Below are 25,060 nucleotides of genomic sequence, written 5' to 3'. Positions count from 1 at the left end.
GAGATGTAGTTTTCGAAGTTACTATAGTGAAATCTAAGACTATAGACCGTTCACTTATCTCAGCATATATTGTTGATGGCAGGCGGTTGGTGTGTGGTTTTCGTTATTGTTCTCTCTGGTATGCTCGGTGAGAGGCGAATTAGGCGGCTCAATTTCTTTCTCAACAAGGCCGACACTGAACAATTATGGATGGAGGATGCTCCCCATTGCATCTCTCACCAGGTTGGGCTAGAGAAGCCCACTGCATAATTTCGAAAATTGCTTTTCATCATGGGTTTTCTGGTTTCATGGCTTGATCGGAGTAGAAGGCTGCATGAGGCTAGCTTTTTGGATTATGGGAACGAGCATCTGAAGTTTGTTCATTTCCCAAAGACTTGCTTTCTCTAATGGAAGTCTCCAGGAATATCACTGACATACAATTGGTCTCCAAATTCAATCTGCTGATTTCTATCTTCACACGTCCTTTACGTTTTGTTGTTTCATTCGTGTACTCTGTTATCTTTTAATGAAACGCGCCGTTTTATTCTAAAAGAAATGACCACTTCTACAAATCCAACTATAGGCGTAGATCCATTAGGGTGCAAGCTAATATCACTATCAACATTCTTTAAAGAACAAGTTGGCACAATCCAAGATTCTGTAGCTCTACAAATCAAAACAAGATCAGATGTCACAAACCCCACATTCAAGACAGTCCTTTAATCCTAGGAGAGGAAGAGCCCTTTGGATGATGTTTATTTCCAGTGCAATGAGTTTAGTTTTTTTTATTATTTAATACAATATTTAATTTTATCATCACTGTTTTTATATTAATCACAGATAAAAGTATTATCTATTTAAAAAATCCCGAAGCTTTTTATATTTCTTTTGGCTAGTTGCTTTTTTTTGTTGAAATTACATATATTTTTTAATTAAATACCATATCACTCACACGTGTCAGTTGACATCAATCCAAAATTGATGGATTTGGAAAAGGAAAAAGAGTTACAAAGTGTAATCAAACAAAAAGAACAAAGGCGAAACTTAAAAAGAAGACACTCAAATGTTGGAAGAGAAAATTGCAATTATGCCTAAAAATTACTTAAAAATGAAAAAAAAATTAAAACAGAACTTTTCCCTTGGTAAGCACACCTATCAGTCAACACTTTCTAAATTTATATCTAGTCGTCGAGTCCCATTACAGAATCCCACAAACGTTATCTTAATTCTGTCACAGCCCGTGACTTTATCTTGCCGTTGTTACGAACTCGCCCGAACTACCCGATCTGCCCAAACCCATTGCCCGTTCTGCCTACCATGTACCAAAGTACACCTTTTCTTTTGCCATCCTGCTCTATATATCTCTCTCTATAGATGTAGAGCAAGTTTTTTCTTCTTTTTAATTTTAAACTTCTCTTTTTTTATTTCCCTCTGTAGATCAAAAGGCGGCTTAAGAAATCGAACGCAGTGGATGGATCTAAGGTTGAATTAGATTGGGTAAACGGGAGAATCACGGTTAAAGGGAATTAGGTTTTTAGATTTGTGATTGGGGAAATTAGGGTTTGGTTAAGAGGAGATTTCTCATTTCCGACAGAGGTAAGGTTGGGGTGGATCTAGCGCTTGAGTTGGTGAAAGTAGGGAAGCTGGAATTCAAGAGGGGAAAAAAGATAGATATTAGGAGGGCGGATTGATGGTACTCGAAGGGGAAAATGCAAGACTATGCATGGGCGGGGAGAAGATGAGGAGAGGAAAAAGGTACGGCAGATGTGGACAGTCCCTACACGTGCAACGGAGGTTCTGAATGGTGGTGGTGTTGCTTCGCCCTCTTTTTCTTCTTCCTTTACTGTTAATTCATTTTCAAAGGTATAACTTTCTAAAGCTATTTTACTTAATTTGATTTGATTGTATTAGATTTTTCTTTATTTTCTAGGTTTTCCTTTTTGTTCGCTTGTTGGATTGTTTATCAGGTGACTCGGTGAGATGGGCTTTATCATATTGATTTTGGTAAACGAAGAGGATCGGTTTTGCTTGTGAATTTTGAGATGGTGTCTTGATTGATGGGGAAGTGTTGAAATAGTCGCGATTTTCTTGGATTTTGTTGGCTTGGTTCTAAATTTGTGGATGATTTGTTGAGCTCGTTTGGAGTAAAATTTAGTCAACTGTTTGGATTGTTTTGGAGAATTTTTGAATTTTGGACTAATTTGTATGAAGGCATTTAAGTTTTTATGTTTTGGGTTGATTGTTTTCCTGAGGTATATGTGCAAGACATTTTTGTTTGCCTTGATTTTGTGGATCATATAGTGTTGGAGCTGTGGAGAGCGATTGCACTGGATTATAAGTTGGCTAAGATAGGGAAACGCATCTCTCCTTGGATGAAATTATTTGTCCTAAGATAAAATTTGTGTGCAAAATTTTTTATACCAAGAATAACTTCTTTTTAATTTATTCATCTAGAAGCTATTCTACAGCTGAAATGTTTAGCTAACTTATCTGAAAATTTTAAATTCTGGACTTGGGAGTAATTGTTGCTTAGCATGCCACGGGGTGGTTTTTCTTCGTCCAAGCTGAAAGGAATTTTTGGCAGAAAGTGTTTCAGAGATGATAGAAATAACCTGAATTTTGGCAATTTTCCAACTTTCAAGAGTAATGATGATTAAGGAGTAATCATGAGCATTATGATATTTAATTATCTTTGAAAAAAATTCCAATTTAGAAGAGCTTGAGAAATAAGGAAATAGTTTCTGGTTCATCATCTTGGAGGGAGAGATGGTAATCACCTGGGTATTGTTGTTCAAACTATTGGAATTCCTATACTTTGGATGTTTGAATCATGAATTGATTTAAGTCTATTAAAAAAATTGATACTTTTTTATTGTTCTAGAGATGGGGAATAGGAATTAACCATTTAAAGATCTATTACTCTTACTAAAGGTGAATGCACTTTTATTACCAAGGAATCAGAGTAGATATTGTTACTTATTGTGGATTGACCTAGGCAACAGGTTCTTACTTTCTTAAGTGCTACTGGTAGCAAGTTTGTACTTCATAAGTTCTTTGTTCAAAATTTTCAACTTGAAGGTATGCTAGCCATTTTCTATAGTTTGTGGGGAGTTATTGCTTCAATAGATGACCCGGAATGTGGTAAATGCAATATTTGCTTCTAACTTCTAAGGTCTTTCTGTATAAGGCAAGTCTTGCAAGTTCCTTTTGATGCATCCAGTTATGTAAAATGTTAGTTGTCCTATATATAGCAAGTGTATTGGTCTTCCCATTTATAATAAGGTTTTAACATTCTTGTATATTAGTGAGATGGAACATAATTTTTGTTATGCTTGGTGTTTCTCTGGTAAATATGTCAAAAATTGGTTTAGAGAAATGTATTGGACATCTTTAATGGAGCCATATTTATATGATAACGATGTTTGTTGAAGCAGCATCTTAAATATATCCAAGGATTTAAAGAGGGGCATGCGCAATATAAACAACACATTTTCAGTAAGTGTAGCATCAAGTTTTCCTTGATTGTAGATGTATAAAGGTTTCCCTGATGAGTATAGCAAGTTTTGAACGCATATGAAACTTGTTCCTGTTAGTGGTGAAGGCTTGTGGAATTTGCTCATATAGTATTATAATTGATTTACGAATTATGGTTGAAATGTCGGTATATGCTTCTTCTTCTGCAGGTGTCTTTTATGTTTGTTCTGTCTGTATTCAGTTACCTTTTGTGTTGTTTGAACTGGACTGGACCCCTTGGTTGGATAGGGAACCAGCCGAGGTACTGGTCCGGAGATAGGCATCAAACAGGTGTACCCGGGATCCGGTATGGACCGGGCTAAAAAACCGGTTGAACCAGATTTTTTATTATTATGAATTTTTAATGATCTATTTAACCAGACTGACGAACCAGTGGCTTGACTGGTTCAACTACTGGTTTGGTTTTGAAAACCTTGGTCACCATTTGCACTGCTGTTAGGTTGTTAGTCTATGGAGCTAAGTTGATAGTTCTTAAAAGTAACTGCTTAATGCAAGTTTGAGTTGTTGATCAAGCTTCTTCTTCCTTTTTATTTTTCCAAATTGTTTATATATATATTCTCACTGATGAAGTTTGCATACTTGGTCTCCCCCTAATAGGATGGACGCAAGATCAGTGTTGGTGACTGTGCTCTTTTCAAACCACCTCTAGATTCTCCACCTTTCATTGGAATAATTCGTTGTCTGACTGCTAGCAAAGAAAATAAGTTAAAGTTGGGTGTTAATTGGCTTTATCGACCTGCTGAAGTAAAGCTTGGTGAAGGCATCCTGTTGGAAGCTGCGCCAAACGAAATCTTTTATTCCTTTCATAAGGATGAGATTCCTGCTGCATCATTACTCCATCGGTGTAAAGTTGCATTTCTTCCCAAAGACGTTGAACTTCCATCAGGGTTTTGCTCATTTGTTTGCCGGCGAGTTTATGATATTACAAACAAGTGTTTATGGTGGCTAACTGACCAAGATTATATTAATGTGAGTTGTAGATGCTCTTTGAGGTATGTAAAATACACTAAATTTGAACTTCCATAATTGATGTCTTTTCCTTTTACAGGAACAACAAGAAGAAGTAGATCAGCTATTACATAAGACGCGCTTAGAAATGCATGCTACAGTCCCGCCAGATGGATGTTCACCAAAGCCAGTGAATGGTCCAACATCAACATCACAGTTAAAACCTAGTTTAGAGAATGTACAGAACACTGCTTCATCATTTCCTTCTCAGGGTAAGGGAAAGAAAAGGGAGCGTGGTGATCAAGGCTCCGAGCTTATAAAACGGGAACGCACTGGTAAAATAGATGATGGGGATTCTGGTCATGGTAGACGAGAAATTAATTTAAAATTTGAGATTGCAAAAATCACTGAAAAGGGGGGCCTAGAAGATTATGAAGATGTTGAGAAATTAGTTCATCTCATGGGGTCTGAGAGAAATGAAAAGAAAATAGACTTGGTGAGCCGGTCAATGCTTGCCAGTGTAATATCAGCTACAGACAAGTTTGACTGTCTTAATCGTTTTGTTCAGCTGAGAGGGTTGCGTGTTTTTGATGAATGGCTCCAGGAAGTCCACAAAGGGAAGATTGGTGATGGTAGTGGTTCCAAGGATGATAGATCGGTTGATGATTTTCTTTTAACCTTACTCCGAGCACTTGATAAGCTACCTGTAAATCTCACAGCTTTACAGATGTGTAACATTGGTAAGTCCGTGAATCATTTGCGTACTCATAAGAACATAGAGATACAGAAGAAAGCAAGGAGTTTAGTTGATACATGGAAAAAGAGAGTTGAAGCTGAGATGGATGCCAAGTGTGTCTCATCTCATGGTGTTCCCTGGTCTGCAAGGTCTCGACTTTCGGATGTTTCTCAGAGTGGAAGCAAGCATTCTGGGTCAACTGAGGTTGCTGTGAAGAGTTCAGCCACTCAGCTTTCTGCCTCTAAAACTGTTTCGGTTAAGCTTACTCAAGGAGAGACTGCAACCAAGTCTGCTTCTGCATTGGTGGGACCTATGAAGGCAGCAATATCGCCTGCTTCTGCCAGTGCAAATTTAAAAGATGTGCAGGCACGAGGTGCAACTGTTGTTGGCACCTCTGATCCTCCAACAACAGCAAAGGATGAGAAAAGCAGCAGTTCGAGTCAGTCCCACAACAATAGTCAATCTTGTTCTAGTGACCATGCAAAGACTGGTGGAGTTTCTTTGAAGGAGGATGCAAGAAGTTCTGCAGCTGGTTCTGGATCAGTGACTAAGATCTCGGGAAATTCTTCCCGGCACCGGAAATCCAATAACGGTTTACCAGGGTCATCTGGAGTTCAAAGGGAAACTGGATCAGGCAAAAATTCTTTGCACAGAAATCTTGCTTCAGAAAAAGTATTACAGTCTGGTTTAACGTGTGAAAAGGCTGTGGATGCTCCTGTGGCTGAGTCTAATAGTCATAAGTTCATTGTTAAGATCCCAAATCGAGGTAGAAGTCCAGTACAAAGTGCCAGTGGAGGATCTCTTGAAGATCACTCAGTCATGAATAGCAGGGATTCTTCTCCAGTGCTTTCAGAGGCGCATGAACAATTTGATCGTAACTTGAAGGAGAAGAATGATAGTTACCGGACTAATGTTGCTACTGATGCGAATACTGAATCATGGCAGAGCAATGACTTAAAAGACATGCTAACAGGGTTTGATGAGGGAGATGGTTCACCTGCAGCTGTTCCCGATGAAGAAAACTGTAGGACTGGAGACGATGCTAGGAAAACAAATGAAGTTACTAAAACTGCTTCATCTTCTGGAAATGAACATAAATCAGGGAAAGTCCAGGAGCCTTCTTTCAGCTCCATAAATGCTCTAATTGATAGTTGTGTCAAGTTCTCTGAATCAAATGTGTGCATGCCTGTTGGAGATGATGCTGGAATGAATCTGCTTGCTAGTGTGGCTACTGGAGTGGATGTGGCTTCACTGATTGATTCTCCACAAAGAAATACCTCCCTTGTTGAGCTCTCTTACACAGGCAATGATACAAAACTAAAACCTTCTTCTGGGGATGAGGTTGTGCGAGATCAAAATCAGTCTGTTGAGAGTGCCAATGAGCATCTGAAGCAGGCAGTTGGTGGTAATTCATGGGTTAAGAATGCAGACAGCCAGATTGGTTCCTCTCAAGAAAAATCTGGAGAGCTGAATGAAAATTTAACGTCTTCAAGTATTCCGTACACTGCAGACCCATGTCTTGAAAATGATAAATTCAAGGAAAATGTAACCACCGCTTTAATTAATTTGCCCTCTGCAAGCACTGTGGAGAGAACTACTGATATTGGAGATTGCAAAGAGCATCTGGAGAAAAAGGCAGGTGGAGTGGATGGTGATAGCAGTTTGGGTACTAAACAAAAATGGTGCTCTTCTGTGGCCAATGAAGATAAAGTCATAGATCCATTTGTAGAAGTTGAGAAAAAAGAAGTTCTAGGATCTTCATCTGTACCTTCTGTTGAAGTTGATGTTGACAATAAGAAAAATGTCTCTGAAGGTTCAGAAAGAAGTTCACAGACTCATCAGAAGTCACCAGTTGTTGGACATTCCCCCAAAGGAACTGAGAAAGAAGCTTTGCCTCCTGGATTTGGTAAAGATACAGTTTTCGAAAATGTTGATGAAGTGAAGGCTGAGAAGGATGTCGAGACTACGGCACCTGCTCATACTGGTGAATGCGAAAGTAATGTTTCTCTTATTGATCTCTTAATAAAATACAAAGTACATATTTATTGAAGTCCTTTTTTCTTTTAATATTCATTCATAATTAAAATTGGTAATTAGTTGTATTTGTTCTTCAGCTGTCAGTGCCCAGAAAGGCGAGCTTGTGGAGCAGAAGCTAGAAGATAATGAGGGTATTGAACCATGTGCTGGACCGTCTCCTTGTGTATCACCTACTGTAAGGGACAAAGAGAGGCCAAGGGGGTCTAATTTGACTGGTGAAGAGGCAGATGAAGCTGAAGAAGGGACATCAGCTACTAGAGATGCTCCTGTTACAGGTGGTACAGATACAGATGCAAAAGTAGAATTTGACTTGAATGAAGGCTTTAATGCAGATGAGGGGAAATTTGGAGATCCTAATAACTTGACAGCATCAGGATGTTCAGCTCCTGTTCAATTAATTAGCTCATTGCCTTTCCCTGTTTCTTCTGTGTCTAGCGACGTCCCTTCTACAATTACTGTTGCTGCTGCTGCTAAAGGGCCTTTTGTTCCCCCAGATAACCTTCTGCGGACTAAAGGGGCACTTGGTTGGAAGGGATCAGCAGCCACAAGTGCATTCCGGCCAGCTGAACCCAGAAAGATTCTGGATATGCCTCTGGGTACAAGTAACATCACTATTGCTGATGCTAGTACTAGGAAACAAAGTCGTCCTCCTTTGGATATTGATTTGAATGTACCTGATGAGAGAGTCCTTCAGGATCTAGCTTCCCGAAGTTTTGCTAAGGGCACAGACTCTGCACTGGACCTTACAAGTGCTCGTGATTTAGCATGTGGGATGGTGGGTTCTCCACCCACTCGGTCCTCTGGGGGACTTGATCTTGATTTGAATAGAGTTGATGAGCCTGCTGATTTGGGTAATCACTCAACTGGGTATAGTCGTAGACTGGATGTCCCTATGCAGCCTATAAAATCATTGTCTGGGATTCTTAATAGTGAAGTAACCGTCCATAGGGACTTCGATTTGAATAATGGTCCTGCTGTTGATGAGGTAAGCACTGAACCATCACTATTTAGCCATAATGCTAGAAGCAGCTATGCCCCATCTCAACCATCAGCTTCCAGCCTCCGGATGAACAGTACTGAGGTGGCAAATTTCTCATCATGGTTTCCTACTGAGAATACATACTCATCTATTGCAATACAATCGATCTTACCTGATAGAGAGCAGCCTTTTCCAATTGTTGCAACTGGTGGGCCACATAGGGTGTTGGGCCCACCTATTGGTGCCACCCCTTTTAATCCTGATGTCTATAGGGAACCAATGTTGTCATCTTCACCAGCAGTGCCATTTCCATCAACTCCTTTCCAATATCCTGTTTTCCCCTTTGGAACAACATTTCCTCTTCCTTCTACTAGCTTTTCTGTCAGCTCAACTACTTATGTTGATTCATCTCCTGGTGGGAGGTTTTGTTTTCCTCCAGTTCATTCGCAATTGTTACGACCTGCTGGTGCTGTTCCATCCCATTACCCGAGGCCCTATGTTGTTAGCCTTCCTTATGGTAGCAATAGTAGTGGTGCTGAGAACGGTAGGCATTGGGGAAGGCAAGGTCTAGACTTAAATGCTGGGCCTGGAGTTCCAGACATTGAAGGAAGAGATGAGTCGGCACCTCTTGCATCAAGGCAACTGTCTGTTGCCAGTTCACAAGTCCAGGCAGAGGAGCAAGCAAGAATCTATCAGGTTCCTGGTAGCATTTTGAAAAGGAAGGAACCTGAGGGAGGATGGAATGGATACAAGCAATCTTCATGGCAGTAGGAATCAAGAAACCTTAAATGTCACATCTGATGACTCAACTCAAGGCATGTAAGTCATTTGTGTTCTTTTCAGTTTCTTTTGGCAACGCCCTTTTTTCTTTTTCTTGCATTCTGTCACTAACACACTCTTGAGCCAAACAATATTATTAGAATTATGGATTTTCTGTGACAAATTATATTTATTTTGTTTCTAGGTATTCAAGGATGGGAATTGGCTAACCCCCAGAGGTCATTTACCCTGTGTGCTCTTAGAGGATGGGTGGTAAGTGAGCCATTTGATGTTTATAGTCTCTGACCCCCACATCTTACTCTATCAATTGTATCCTAAATAACTGTTCAGTGTTTTCAAGCCATTGTTCCTTGAATTAGTTTTTGATTCAGATCACCTTCCCCTTTGTAGATATTACAACTGTTGGAAACTTAAATTCTATGCTGCGTAGGCATTAGAAATTGGTGCCCAAATTGGTTTTTAGTGCAAATCTTTCTTGCCTTTTTCTTTCAGTTTTATTTTGTTTCCCAATTAAAGTGATCACTAAAATTTGATACTGAACCCTTTTTCCTTGCATGACTGGGGTTGATGTTGAATTCTAATCCTATTTAATTTATGAACTGTAATTGTAGTTCATCTGCGACAGTTGTGATTCCTGCCAACTTTGATATCAATGTTTTTATAAGGTGTTGGCACAGAGGTCGCGTTGAAGTCTGATGTTGCACTTTCACCTCTATTGGCCCTTGTGATGACCAGTGACTGGCAACAATGTTATTCATCTTTTGCTTGTGCTTCGCCTTGATGTTTCTGTTGACCGAATTTGCAAGGTAGGTGTCATGAAGCAAAGCCTTGCATGTATTCTGGAACTTTTGGTCAGCTATTGGGAGTTTGTCTTTGACCGTTCTGTGGGTGGATATTTTCTACTAATGATATATAACTACAGCAGTTCTAGGTGATTATAACGTTTTCAAGACGCATTGGCACTGTTGTTAAGTATGACTAATTTATTTTGAAGGGAAACTACTCTCAATCCCTTTGATTTGCTGCCTGCAGTGTTGGGATTAGAAGTCAAGTTCACGAGTGAAACTCAACAATAGGGTAATATTTTGGGAAAAAAGAGAATGGGGTAATGACTTCTGTACTAACCGACTATTGGGCTTGAATGTAGTTGTTCAAAAGGTGTAAAGCAAATTCTGGGTATGTTGCATATACATGGTGTAGTTATGCTTATAGATCATGCATTGTTTTATTTATAAATATGGGATGACAGAATCATAATTCTTACTGCGAGTTAGAAAGTGTATCTTCATGATGTCACTATACCTCTTACGGAAAATATGCAACAGAAAGTGGGTACAGTACAAGCAACAAACAGATTGCGAGAACATAGAATGAATTGAGTCCAAAACGACCACCTCTGGTGTCCAACAGAAGCCTTTATTATTTTTCTTTACAAGCGGGTATCTCACATGCCCTGTCCAATTTCAACAAATCTTCAGTTAGGATTAGGCAACTCACCAGTTCAACTTTGAGTTATTTTGGAATTCTCTGGGCAATGCTGAAATCCTCTCCCACCTTTCCGAAAGATTTCATTATAGAGATAGATCAGATACAAACATGAAAAAGCCCAAAGCTTAGTCTCAATTCAGCTAAAACCAAAGCCTTACAAAATAAACAGATCATATATAAACATAAAAAGGAAGGTCCACAAAAAAGGCCTAAGAATTTATGTTTAGGCTTATTTATTATGTAAATTGTAAGAATGAGATGTTTATGTTATAGATGAAATGAAATTAGTTGAGATTTAATATAACGTATATTAGAAAATATATATATATATAGAAACAAAAAAGTTTTAAGAATTTCAAATTTATTATTAAAATAGTAATCTAATAAATTCAGGGATTTGAGAAATAATGGTTGAGGCAAGGGGATGCATCTGTTTTGACAGCATTAGCATTTTCGGAAAGACCATGCCATGGTTGGAACAAAAAAAAGATGCCGTTGACCAATTTGGGAGCTAATCAACGGAAAGGCGGTGGAGGATAACTTCTGGCCAAAAGACCTCAAACCACCTCTGGTGCGACGAAACTCAATGAGCGATGTTACTCCGGCCAATGTGGAAACTAGCGGCGGCAACGTCAACAAGCATGGAAATCATAGCTGTCACTGGCGAGATCCAAACCAGAAAAAAAAGAGACGGAGACATCCTTTCCACGATGGTCGGAATTAAGGAAAAAGGAGGTAAGGGACCAACTTATTTTGCGGAAAAATGGAAAACAAAAAGCAGCTGACGGATAAAAGAGGGGAGCAAGCTTAGCGGAGAAGAAGCCTTACTTTAGAGAGAAGGCAGAGAAATTCTGTGTTGAGAGAGAAAATTAGCTAGGATAATGTATGGCTTAGATTTTACCCCCACCTAATGGCTGTCAACATCATTAGAAATTGAATCTATGCTTTCCCATCATCACTATGATTGTGATAAAAGGGAGTTATTAAGACAAATTCGAGTATGTTTTGAACAATTTACAAGTCCAAATGAGTTTTTTTTATTTATTTTCTTCTCTCTCTCTCCCGTCCTTTATCTTTCTTTTAATTTCACTTTCTCACTCTCATAACAACTGTTCCACGTGACCCAAGCACAAAGTTTGTTTTTTGTCTCGAAATTGAAAGAAAATATTTGTCCTAGCGTCATTCGGATTGCACATAAAACCCAGTAGTATTATCCCCTAGTTCACATCAAGTCCGGATTAAACATGATCTTGCAAACATAATAATATTCAACTACATGAACATCCAATGAAGAAAAAGCTTATACTAAAGCAACAAAGAATGGTAGTCAAACAACCTTCTCAAAAAGGGGAAGTTTTAAGATGACAGAACAGGTTGATCAATCGTGGGTCTTGATTGAACTGTATTAGTAGTTATCCTCAAACTGCCAATAGACATGATCATCCACAAATCAATGAAATATATTCCAACCAATGTATCAAACGCTCCGCATGCATCATAGTAAAAGAAAGAAGGAAAATTTGAAAAATGAACAACTCGTATAAGCTACATTAAAGCGGCAAAGCCTCGACTGAATGATCGTCAAACCACTATGTTATCAAAAAGGGGAAGTTCTAAGATCAATTAACTAACAGTGAGGCTTAAATCGAACCACAAACACCCAACATTAGCATACCATTCACATTTCATATTTCATATTTCATATTTCATTTTTGCTGGAGTTCCCTGCTTCTCCAGCCCATATCGATGGTTGAACTTAGCTTTCTGTCCTACACTCGCACGTTTCGCCCTTCCCCAACACTACGTAATTTTGTCATCATGAAAATTATAAATAGGGCACAAATCCTAAAATTTTTCCTCTTTTCCTAATGATATATCCTTCTCAAAACTTGTAAATTTTGGTATACAGATTCACATAAAGTCGTCTGTTTACGTGCTTGCTGAAGCTGTCTGGGAAGCATTTGGTAAAGATAGATATCCAAGATGGGAGTGATTGATGCATCAACCATCTTGCAGGAGCGTAAATCATTTTTAGATAGAGATTAATAATTTGTTAAACCATCTAACAAATTACTAGAAATTAGTTTGAATAGAGATCAACAAAATACTAGAAATTCTTCTAATATTATAATATTAGCACTGCCACGTGTTGTGCACACAATCAATCAGCCAAAATTTAGCATGCAAACATACGTATAAAATAGGGGGATGACAAATGAAGCAAGCCAAAACATAAATTTTCTTCCCTTCAAACCCTTCTGGAACTTGAATCCAGAAACAACAAACAAAGCCTCGATGGTCGCCATGGTTTCTCCTTCTTCCCTTTTCCTCATTCTCCTCTTCCTCTCCATCCCTTCCTCGGAATCCAACCTCACCACTGATTATTACAAGAACTCATGCCCACACTTGGAGAATATCATTCGAGAAACGGTGACCAGCAAGTACATCAGCGTCCCCGCCGCCGCCGCAGGTACCCTTCGTCTCTTCTTTCACGACTGTATGGTTGGAGGCTGTGATGCTTCGGTCCTTATCTCCTCCAATCCCTTCACCAAGGCCGAGCGTGACGCAGACATCAACCTGGCTCTTCCAGGGGATGCTTTTGATGTCATTGTACGCGCAAAGACAGCTCTGGAGCTGTCTTGCCCTGGCATTGTCTCATGCGCTGACATTCTCGCCCTTGCCACACGCAACTTTGTCTCCATGGCTGGCGGACCCGTCTATACTGTTATGCTAGGCCGCAAGGACAGCTTGGAGTCGAATATCTCTTCCGTCGAAGGCAACATACCGCGGGCCAATACGACCATGGATGAGATCATCAGGATGTTTGAATCCAAGAATTTCACAGTTGGAGAAATGGTTGCCCTTTCTGGTGCCCACACCATCGGGTTCTCTCATTGCAAAGAGTTCGCTTACAGGCTTTTCGGCTACAGCAGAAGTACCCCAACTGATCCTAGTTATCATCCAAAGTTTTCTGCGGCTCTAAAGACATTGTGTGCAAATTATAAGAATGATAGTGATATGGCAGCTTTTAATGATCCCATGACTCCATCAAAGTTTGATAACATGTATTACCAGAACTTGAAGAGAGGGATGGGGCTATTGGAATCGGATAATGGGCTATTGAGACACCCCAGAACCAACCATTTCGTGGATTTATATGCTTTCAACCAGACTGCATTTTCCAATGATTTTGCTCGAGCAATCGAAAAGCTTAGCCTCTCTGGGATTAAGACTGGAAACCAAGGAGAAGTGAGGCGGAAATGCGATGCTTTTAACACATTTCAAACTTAAAATTTTAAATCAATTCAGTTGGATTTGTATTGGATTTTATATATTTTGGTACAGTTTGGTAATAATTGGAGTGGGGACAGGGATCAACACCAGCACTAGCTGAACTGATCCGTATTATACGTATATGATTCATGTAAATTAAGGATGCTTGACATTTATTAAGATACATGCCTATTAAAAAGTTTTTCAAATACCAATTTTAGACATCATACATTCATTGCCTTCGGGAATTTAAGATTTTCTCAAGCACAAAACAATTTTCCTCTTCAAAGTATCACAAATAAACAAATTAATGCTTCACTGAGTTTTACCTCTTTTTCTAGTATCTGTGTTTTTTTTATTGATAAAAATTATATTTTTAGCACTTGAAGTTAATAGTCTTTGATTCAGGTTTTAAAGTTAATTCGATAAAAATTCAAAATTAGATAGTAATAGTATTAATAATTAACTTTCATCAAACTTACCCTAAATCCGAATTAAATTTCATCCATTAGATTGTATTTGACAAATCAAATGAAAAATTAAATAAATTCACAATTAACACTAAATTTATTATATTAACAAGATCATGAAAATACAAACCTACTAATATTGACAATTAACTTTCATCAAATTAACTCTAAAACTTAAATTAAACACTAATAAGTTAACATCATTACCTTTAGGTACCAAAATATATAACTTGTCAAATATGTATATATATCAAATTGGACCAAAAATAACACATGTATCATATTAAAAATTTGTAAAACTTGGCTACCAAAAATTAATGTTTAGTTTAATAAATTTGTAAAACTTCAACAACACACATGCTACTCAATGTTTTTTCAAATTCATATCTAGTCCAATCCCATTTCAGAATCCTACAAGCATGATCTTATTTCCCATTATATGGAAACTTAAATTAGAAATTGTTTGTTTGGTAGTTCAATATTGTTAGAGTTGTGTGACCCAAATCCCTGTTAAAGAAAATACAGTGGTAAAACTAGGGGATCTGTGGAGGGCTTAAGGCCGAGGGTCGATATGCATAAGTAGAATCCGTATAGAATTACACTTCGTCTATTTGACATTGATTAGAATAAGGTTTTTCAACCTTTAAATGGATGTAGTCGCAACTCCTCTTGCGAAATATTAGTAAATTTTTCCTCCTCTACCCATGATTTTTTTCCCGAGAGAGTTTTCACGTAAAATCTGTGTTTTTTATTTTTCTCTTATTTTGCTTTGAGATCGTTCTATATTGCCATTATCAACGTTGTTTTTAACAAAGATGACATATATAACCAAAAAAAAAGGAATTTGTGAAAATTGATAAAAACTAGTTAAATTTTGAGAATTAGGAAGGTTAAATTGTTAAAATCCATCAAACCAAAATTTCTATAACTACACATTTGTTTTTCTTAATCTTCTCTCGTATTGAAACCATCAAGAAACGAAAGTAAATGATAAGAGACACAATGAAAGGTGATGTGCGTTAGAGGTGCTCATAGGTCGGGTCGGGTTCGGGTCCGGCTCAACTAAAAATTCAGGCCCATTTACTAGGCCTTAGCTCTGCCCAGCTTGAAAAATGGGCCTAAAATTTTGCCCAAGTCTGACCCGGCCCACCCGTATTAATTTTTTATATTATTTTTATATGATTTTTAAATATATATATTACATCAAAAATACTAAAAATATCAAAATAAATATTTCCCAACAAATTGAAAATAAATTTTAAAAAATATGTAGACTTAAATAACACTAAGATAAATGCAACTTAACAAGCAAATTCTTCTAAAATAATAACAAAATTAACAAATGCCTTTAAAATAATAACAAAATTAATAATAAAATAAGTTTTATACAATATCCAAACAATACCAACAAAAATAGTAGCAACATAATAGTAAAATAGTAGCAAAATAGGGAGAAAACAACAAGAAAATAACATTCAAAAAAAAGAGAGCAGATTTTTTGTCCTTTAGTAAATTCGGGCCGGGCCAGGACAAAAATGTCTTACTCGAGGCCCGACCCGTTTTTTAAACGGGCCTTATTTTTTTGTCCAAGCCTATTTTTCGGGCTTATATTTTTGCTCAAACCCTCTCACATTTTGAATGGGCCTTCGGGCCAGGTCGAGTGGCCCAACCCATATCAGGTCTATGTGCGTGTGAATAATCTTAATTTACATTCAGAATGTGTAAACTATTTAAAATTAGACTTGAGGATCAAAAAAGCTATAAAAAATGAAATCAATTAAGCTTTTATGAAAAAAGTCTACACACTTGAGCCCTCAATGATTCCAAAAAAAAATAATTAACTTGACTAGTTTAACAATTAACCACACTAACATGATAGATAGAAGCCACCAAAAACTGCCACATGACAATAGGCTAACGTGGCATGCCGTGCCGTCAATTATGAGAAATCATATATAATGGTAAGCAGGAATTTTCATCTGAGATTTTTGGAACTTTTCCATCAAAATCTTGGAGTAATTGGTCATCATCCCAGCAAGTATTTGGGCTTCCCACCGGACAATTCAAATCAATAGTGGGTTTTTTCCAATCGGTTATGGATAGATTACAAAGCAAACTGCAAAGCTGGAAGGCGAATCTTTTATCAACAAGAGGTAAGGTCACCCTCATTAAATCCATGCTCAGTAATTTACCCCTATATTATCTATCATGTTTTGAAACTCCAGTTAAAGTTTGCAACTAGATAGACAAAATCATTAGAAACTTTTATTGGAATGATGGAGTGGGTAAAACATGAATTCATATGATAATCGGGGTTTGGCATGCAACCCAAAATTGAAAGGGGGCTTCAGAATCCCTAAAACGAGATTAATGAATCAAGCACCGATAATCACACAAGTGTGGCGAATTTACAATGCAGATAACTAGCTAGTTCAAAACGCAATTGTTAAAAAATATTGCTGATTTACAAGAAAAAGCTCTGACTCGTGGGTATGGAAAAGCATTCTAAATGGAAGAGATTTATGTAAACAAAGGATGGATTGGCAAATAAGGAATGGTAATGACCTGGTCATTTTAAATGGACGTATACAGTAAAATAAGGGTGGTGTAAGCAATAGTTCAAGCGAGTGTGTTACATTGACAAATCTGGTAACAAATAGAGGAAGGGAATGGGATGAAATTAAATTAGCTAGGTTATCTGATCAAGAGACAATAAACAAGCTTAGATCAAGATATTTATCAACTTTTGGAGTTTCAGATAGGAGGGTGTGGGCTCTGAATAACAATGGAGAATATTCGGTAAAATCAAGATATAAATATCTAGTCAAGAATGAAATGACAAAAAAAAAGGCATGATACAATATAGGAGTGGGCAACAACAAATTGAAAATCACTAGGAAGTTGAAAAATCCTTATAAGATTATTCTTTTTTTTATGAAAAATTTGTGTGAAAGTACTACTTTGCAAGGAGGATTTAGGAAATAGAATCAATGGATTGGACATAACGTGCAGATTGTGTAGACAACAAAATGAATCGTATGAGCATCTTTTTTGTTTTATGATTTGGCTAGGACAATCTGGTTGGGATCAAGCTTATGAATTAAATCAATGGAACTAAAACTTTGAACTACCAGGAGTTTCATTTTGAATATAATTATTAGAAGGAGAAGGCATTGACACAAATTCTGGGTTTTTTACACAAATATTATAAAAAAAATATTGAAATAGGGTGTCAGAAAAAGAATTTACTAAAATAGGTTACTTTTTCATTGGAGCCTATTAGATAGGCGCCAATGAATAAAAAATAATAATTTTTTTTTTGAATAAAATATAATTTTATATTTTTCCGGGTCAATATATAACCCGTATAATACATAGTATTGACGCCTATCTCAGAGGCGCCAATGGTGGTGCCTATCTGGGAGGAGCCATTATTGGTGCCATACTGAGAGGCTTCAATGCTCTGATTTTTCTCTATAAATACCCCCAATACAGACATAAATTTTACTACAGAAACGGAAGAAATAAGGAAGGAAGCAGAAGAAAAGAAGGAAGGAAAAGAAGAAAAAAATAAGGTATTTTGGTTTATTTCTTTTTAAATAGAATGTAGAGTCTTGTTAGTAATTTTATTATTTGAAAGTTATTTTGTCAGGTTATTAATTTTGTTAGCTTCTGAATGAAAAATTTTGCATTAAAATTTTTATGTAATTTGTTTACATTTTGAAACTGTTTTAAGAAATTTGAAATTCTTTTTAACAGATCTAGTATTGAAAATGGAGAATCGGTTTTTTGTATGCGTTTATTTCGATGGAGAAATTTTGACAACAACTGTGGGATGTATATTTGAATGTCGCAAACAAGTAGCAATGAGATTTGATAGAAATTTCTCGTTTGATGATATGAAGGAAAAAATTAGTGAAATAATTTATAGACGTTGTGGGAGAAGGATATCAAAAGTTTTCTACAAGTTTCCAGTTTCAACAGATCCAATAAAATTTACTGAAATGAAACTTGTAGACGATGAAAACGTGGAGACAATGGTCGCTCTCTATTGTAAGACTCAGAGTAACAAAAATGCACTGATTCAGTTATTTGCAAAGTTAGCCAGTGTAGAGGCAACTGAAGATCCCACTCCATTAGGTGAAGAAGATGGAGTTGAAGCACCGTGTATGGTGGTTCCGGTATCGTATGTTGATAGTCAATCAACTATACATGGGATAAATATTGATCTTAATGCTGCAGCCGAGACTGATGTGGTTAGTGATGATGTATACTATAGTAGTGATCCTGTTGATTACAAAGTGGATAGTAAGAGTGATCCCGACGCAGACGAGGTCCCGGATGATATTGACGATGAAGGCGTGAATGAGGATGGAAACGTTAATGCGTCTTCAGTCGGAAACCAAATTCGTCGTATTGTGATACACAATAATCCTGGGGCACACGTGTCTCGGATAAACCCCGATGCGGCACGGGTAGCTGAGTTTCCGGAGTACCCTGAAATACCACATGCTAACCGAATGAGCGTATATTCTGATGCAGAGGAGTTATGCGTGGGCCAGAGATTTGAAAGTAAAGAAGAATGCATGTTTGCCATTAAGCGGTATAACATGAATATATCAGTAGATTACAAAGTCATCGAGTCTAAACCAACATTATATATTGGAGAGTGTTGGAGGTCGGCAGAAGGCTGCAATTGGCGGATATGAGCTGCATTTATGCAGAAGTCGCAGATGTGGGAGATACGAAAATTTGTTGGGCCCCACACATGCACTTCAACACGTATGACAGAAGATCATCGAAAACTTGACTCCAAAACTATCTGTACATGCATCATGCCAATGGTGAAAGACATGCCGACCATTAAAGTTTCGGTACTGATTGCTGAAATACAAGCACGATTCCAGTATCGAGTATCATACCGGAAGGCATGGATAGCTAAACAGATGGCAATGGAGCAATTGTACGGAGATTTCAATGCATCGTACAATAAATTACAGGGATGGATAGCCGCCATGAGGGAACACGTACCGGGGACTGTAATTGAGATGTAGACACGATCTTATTACGGGCTAAATAACCAACTACAATCGAGAAAAAAAATTCCATCGGATGTTCTGGACTTTTGATCAATGTGTGCGCGCATTTCCCCACTGCAAACCATTTGTGCAAGTAGATGGAACCTGACTATATGGAAAATACACACAGATCTTACTTCTTACGGTTGCTCAAGACGGCAACAGGAACGTACTCCCGATAGCATTTGCCATCGTCGATAAGGAGAACATGGAATCGTAGGAGTTCTTTCTTACCAACATGTGGAGGTATGTTATTAGCAATGATAATATTTGCATCATTTCCGATAGAGGTAAAGGATTAATTGCAGCCATTAGGCGTTCTGGTGTACCATGGAGATCTGTTTACTGCATCCGGCACATCACGGCTAACTTCCAGTGAGATTATAAGAATGCAGACTGGAAGAGACAAGTTGTGAGAATGGGTAAAGAATTACCTTATCTTTTAAATTTAAGTTTTAATGTTTTAGAGCAATCAGTAACTTAAATTTTTAATACATATCAACAGTCTGAGCTCTGACCACACATTTTTCGCCAAAGAATGACCCGGCTTAGGAGTGACATGGAGGGTCAAACCAACACATCTTTCCGGCAGTGGCTGGGTACCATGGAGCCGTGCCAATGGGCTCAATGTTTTGACGAGGGCTTTCGTTATGGTCAAATGACTACAAACTTAGTGGAGGGGATCAACGCTGTGTTATTAAAAACACGACATCTTCCAATTTCATCTGTCTTCTCGGTAACGTTTTACAGGTTGGCTACCTTGATGCCAAGAATGGGTCAGCAACAAGTGAACCAGATGAAGGCGGGACATGTCTTTGTCGAAGGCATTAGGGATGTAATGGTTGTAAACCGTCGAATGGCAAGGTCGATGACAGTAGAAGTATATTCACGACATAATGAAACGTTTCGAGTTACAGAGACCATCGGTTGTCGACCCAGTATACCACCTAGGTCCTACGGAGTTGATCTCTTAAATAGACGATGCGATTGCAGGAGCTTTCAAACACTTCATTGTCCATGTGCACACGTCGTGGCAGCTTGTGCTAAAGTTGGGCTCAATGTAGAACAATTTATCGATGAAGTGTACACCATCGAATGCACGTTGCATGTATAGGAAAACGAGTTCCCCGTGCTTCCTAACCTATCTACTTGGGAGGTACCTCCGACGACCTTCGAGCTAGTCCCAGACATAAGGTTGCGTAGAAACCTGAAAGGTCGTCCGTAATCATCCAGAATCCATAACGAAATGGACATTAGGGAGAAATCTGACGGAAATTTGTGTGGCGTATGCAGATTACCCAGTCATAATCAGAGTAAATACCCTCTCCGAAACTACCATATTGGACAATCGTCTCAATCGTGTAGAAATTGATATGTACTTCATTACATAAAGATTGTTTGAATCACAAAATTGTCTACAATTTGTTGCAGTTATGGAGCAATTTGAAATTGTAAAATAAAATAAAAAACATTATAATTTTATTTACATTTTTAAACCATTATAATTTTATTTACATAAGAACTATCATTACATAAATATGAGGTTGTTTATTACAAAAACCCCTAAAATTGATGGTTTGATGGTGTGGTTCTAGGGGTATATTTTTGTGGAGCTTGACGCTCACGTTGTGGGCGATTACGGTTATCAACATTCTTCTCAACAATATGTTGGGGTGTGTGAAACATAGATGAATAATCATATGTCTCGAATGCCATCGATGAACTTGATCCGGGAGGAGAGGAGTACGACGATGGATATTGGCCGGAAGGAGCGGAGTACTGAGGTGGATACAAGGCCGCGAAATAGTCATCGCCCCCTAATTCTGGATGATAAGAACTATCCCTAGAATATAGTTCTGTCTCTGGCTCTAGCTCTGGCTCAGGCTCTGGCTCTGGTGCATGATGCAGATCTGGAAGGGGTTGCGTAATTCGTGTCGTATGCGGAGGGACTACAATTGACCGCCCACCAAACAGAAATGGTTTCCCTGTCTCACAGTACCACTGTATGTACTCTAACGAGGGCTGCAAATCCGGAGCACGATCCATCTGAGGTACCCTCCCTAACCGGTTGTTCCATACCGTAATATATTCTTCGTGCACTTCTCCCCAATTATCTCCATACCTCCCCCTCTTGCTCATCCCATGGATCTCCCACAATTGTACAGGCAGTGTCGAGATATACTGTATGCAACCGAACTGCCGGAGTACTCGATTTTCATGATACCACTCCACTACGTTAAAATTGATAATGGGTGCGCTAATGCACCATAGGTTTGAGTGGATATGGGTAGATGATTGCATAACTACCATAATTTTTGGAGCAGAATACGGCATCCAAATGAACTGTACAGTTAATAACGTTGTTATATTAACGTGGGTCGAGTGAGATAAAATAATAAAATTAAGTTTATATTCGAAAAACTTACCCCCTCTCCAGCATGATTCTCAATCATTAGACGATATATAGGAACCGTCGGTGACCTCCCGATACCCGGATTAGTACTCCACCTACGAAAACAAGTTGTTAGAATAATATAATATAAAAAAGGTCAACTAATTATTATAATGAGTAAAAATTCATCACCTATTAACGAGTGGAAATACATATGATTGATGACTAATGGATGCCAAGAATGGCATCCGGTAAAGTGCCCACGACTGCAGCAGTATGAGGCATCCGCCTATGTCAACCGCAGAAGGATCTGTTGTCCGACAAAGTTCGCAATACAGCATGGCTAAAACTGCGGACCCCCAGCTGTATGAACGAATGTTATGTAAATTGGATAATAAGGGTAAGTACATCAAGTGGACCTTACTGTCGTTTGCATCCGGCATGAGTACACCCCTTATAAGGTGCATAATGTAAGCTCGAACAGCCTGCATCACCTTCCATTCATTAGCAGTACTTGGCAAATGCTCAAAATTGGCATGTAACCATGAAAATCTCAAACTGGTAAATTTTCCCTGACTTGGCGAGCGTCCAAGTAATTCATTTCAAAGGGTAGCCGGCCTAGAGATTGAACTTACGCCCGTGACCGCATTCCCGTCTATGGGAAGCTCGAGCTGTACTGCAACATCCTCTAGAGTGACGGTACACTCTCTGCACGGCAAATGAAATGTGTGGGTCTCCGAACGCCATCGCTCGACTAAAGCGGAAATCAAGTCGTATCGCAGATCAAAAGTCCGAATCAATGCCGCTGATCCGAACCCGGCTAACTCTAAGTATGGTATTAGGCGTTCATCTGGCTGAAACCCTACACTATTAACACGGCCTCTCAATGCGCGGTACGGACCCTGACATTATTAAATTAGCAAAATAGTTAATACAATATAATTTAATTCAACAAATAACATGAATATCAAAAATAAATTTTATTACCATCTCATTAATAGTACTTGATATGTGATTATTATTATTAATTTCCTGCAAATCTGCAATAAAAAAAATGAATTCAGATTAATTTGTTTCAAAAATCAATAATTACTTGTTAAATAAATACAAAATCAAATAAAATTTAATTATATAAAAGTTACATTATATAAAAATTAAATGAGTTAACAACAACTATATGATTAAAAAATCAGTTATAATTAAACTTTTAATAAAATAATTTTAATTTTTTATAATTAAACTTTTAATGAAATGATTTTAATTTTTTTATAAACTTTATATGTTAAACTCACCAAATACTAAACTAAACACAACAACTTATAGCTTAATCCTAAATTACTAATAAATTAAATTTTAAATAATTACAAACACAAAAATTTATAACATAATCCCAAATTACTAAAAATTTAATTATAAAATAATTACAATATTCATACAAAAATTACAATATTACAATATATCCCGACATTACAATATTCATACAAAATTACAAAATTACAATATTCATACAAAAAATTGCAATATTCATACAAAATTATAATATTACAATATTCATACAAAATTACAATAATACAATATTCATACAAAACTATAATATTACAATATTCATACAAAAAATTACAATATTCATACAAAAATTACAATATTCATACAAATTACTAATCCAAAACTATAAATACAAATTTAATTATAAAATAATTACAATATTCGAACAACATTACAATATTCATAAAAAAATTACAATATTCATACAAAAAGTTAGAATATTCATACAAAATTCTAATCTAAACTATAAACACTAAATATAGATATTTTATAATTAATAATTAATAACAAAAATTCACAATATCTTCTAAAATATCTTCTAAAATTCACAAACTATAAACTTTTAAATTATAAACAAAATTATTTACTAAAAAATACATTACCTTTTTTTCTTCTTCTTCTTCTTCTTCTCTTCTTCTTCTTCTTCTCCTTCTCTTCTTCTCCTTTCTCTCTCTTTTTTTTTTCTCTACCGTGTGGCATGTTGGGACCATTTACATTTACTTATAGGCAAAAAAAAAACATGCATGAAGGGACAACACCTGCAACAGCATGCAACGATGCAGCGGTGGGCAGAAGGCCACCATTGGCGCCTCTCTATCAGGCACATTCATTGGCGCCTCTCTATCAGGCACCTTCATTGGCGCCTACCTGATAGGCGCCACCCGACCTAATCCGACCCTTTGACCCGTATTTTTTAAAAAAATATTAAAAAAATATAAAATTATATTTTATTAAAAAAATATTATTTTTTATTCATTGGCGCCTATCTAATAGGCTCTAATGAAAAAAGTAACCCATTTTGGTAAATATTTTTTCTGACACTCTATTTCAGTAAATTTTTTTTTCACCCTATTTGTGTAAAAAACCCCACAAATTCTTAATATGATTATTAGGCGTCTAATATTTGAGGATATCCAAGATATGATGATATGCATCTTATGGAATATCTGGATATATAGAAACGATGTTATGTTTAAAGGAATGAAAGCAAATATTATTAATTCATTCAGAGAGCTAAGATTTTGAATGGTTAAAGGAAATGACAACACAAAATATAATTGGGGTTCACAAAATAAAATTACAAGAACTATCCATCCCAATCACATCTCATATGGAGTTGCTATTATAACTTGAAGGAAATAAATTGTGTGATATAATGTGTCTCACTAAAATCTTTCTACGTACCAAAAAAAATAGTACTATAAAATTTAATAATGAAAATTCAACATTTAGTTTTTCTGTTTATTAAACAATACTTTAGTCTTTGAAAAAGTAAAAGTTTGAAACATAAAGGGTAAACTACATTGGTAGTCACCCAACTATTAGTTTTTTGGACATCCAATTATGAAATGTTACAAATGGTCACCAAATTATTCAACTTTTTCTTTTCAGTCACCCAACTATTCAAAATTTTATTTTTGAACACTAGTCATTAAATTACTAATGGAAATATAACTTGACAACTTTTAAAATTGGCATAGTAACAAATTTAACCCTCAACATTTACACGTTGTATAATTTGGTCTCTTTTTTTTGCGTTTAATTTTTATTTATGACATCAATAGTTAATTTTAAAAGAATGAGAAAATATGAAAATTATTATATTAAATTTTCGGTGTTTCTATTTTGGTATATTCTTTTTATCAAATATAGTTAATAGATTTTTTTAGTTTTTAAGTGAAAGGGTAAAAAGAAAAGCAATTTTTAAAAAAAAGATTGGATAAGACAACGTGTAAACGATGTGAGTTAAAATTTTTATAATCAAGACTAAATTGACACAATTTATAAGTATTTAGGGTTGAAGCTGCTATTATGCTAATT

The 25,060-nt window shown here is 36.9% G+C and overlaps 2 protein-coding genes across 9 annotated transcripts; both read left to right on the top strand.

The window, feature by feature from the left end:
* The first annotated feature begins 1,162 nt into the window (after positions 1–1,162).
* On the top strand, positions 1,163–10,262 carry LOC105800002 (uncharacterized). 8 transcript variants are annotated; one of them, XR_008188788.1, is made up of 7 exons: positions 1,163–1,306; positions 1,417–1,842; positions 4,111–4,482; positions 4,562–7,193; positions 7,312–9,032; positions 9,178–9,245; positions 9,605–10,262. XR_008188788.1 is itself a non-coding variant. In XM_012630843.2 (5 exons), the coding sequence occupies exons 1-4, from the start codon at positions 1,699–1,701 to the stop codon at positions 8,982–8,984; spliced, it is 4,821 nt and encodes a 1,606-aa protein (XP_012486297.1). In that variant the 5' UTR covers positions 1,324–1,698; the 3' UTR covers positions 8,985–9,028; positions 9,178–9,484. The 8 variants fall into 8 exon arrangements, 2 of the variants coding, with proteins under 2 accessions (XP_012486297.1, XP_012486296.1); XR_008188789.1 differs by lacking the exon at positions 1,163–1,306 and adding an exon at positions 3,414–3,474 and having other exon boundaries at positions 1,324–1,842; XR_001135710.2 differs by lacking the exon at positions 1,163–1,306 and having other exon boundaries at positions 1,324–1,842; positions 7,312–9,028; positions 9,659–10,262.
* Positions 10,263–12,728: 2,466 nt separating this feature from the next.
* Positions 12,729–13,924, top strand: LOC105800004 (peroxidase 31). The gene has a single exon (XM_012630846.2). It carries the CDS (start codon positions 12,777–12,779, stop codon positions 13,770–13,772), a length of 996 nt encoding a protein of 331 aa, XP_012486300.2. The 5' UTR covers positions 12,729–12,776; the 3' UTR covers positions 13,773–13,924.
* Positions 13,925–25,060: the final 11,136 nt, after the last annotated feature.

This window comes from Gossypium raimondii, chromosome 9 (assembly GCF_025698545.1).
Source record: "Gossypium raimondii isolate GPD5lz chromosome 9, ASM2569854v1, whole genome shotgun sequence".
NCBI classification, from domain to species: Eukaryota; Viridiplantae; Streptophyta; class Magnoliopsida; order Malvales; family Malvaceae; genus Gossypium; species Gossypium raimondii.
Note: the sequence above shows the minus strand (reverse complement) of the source record. Positions and strands in the feature narration are given on the sequence as shown.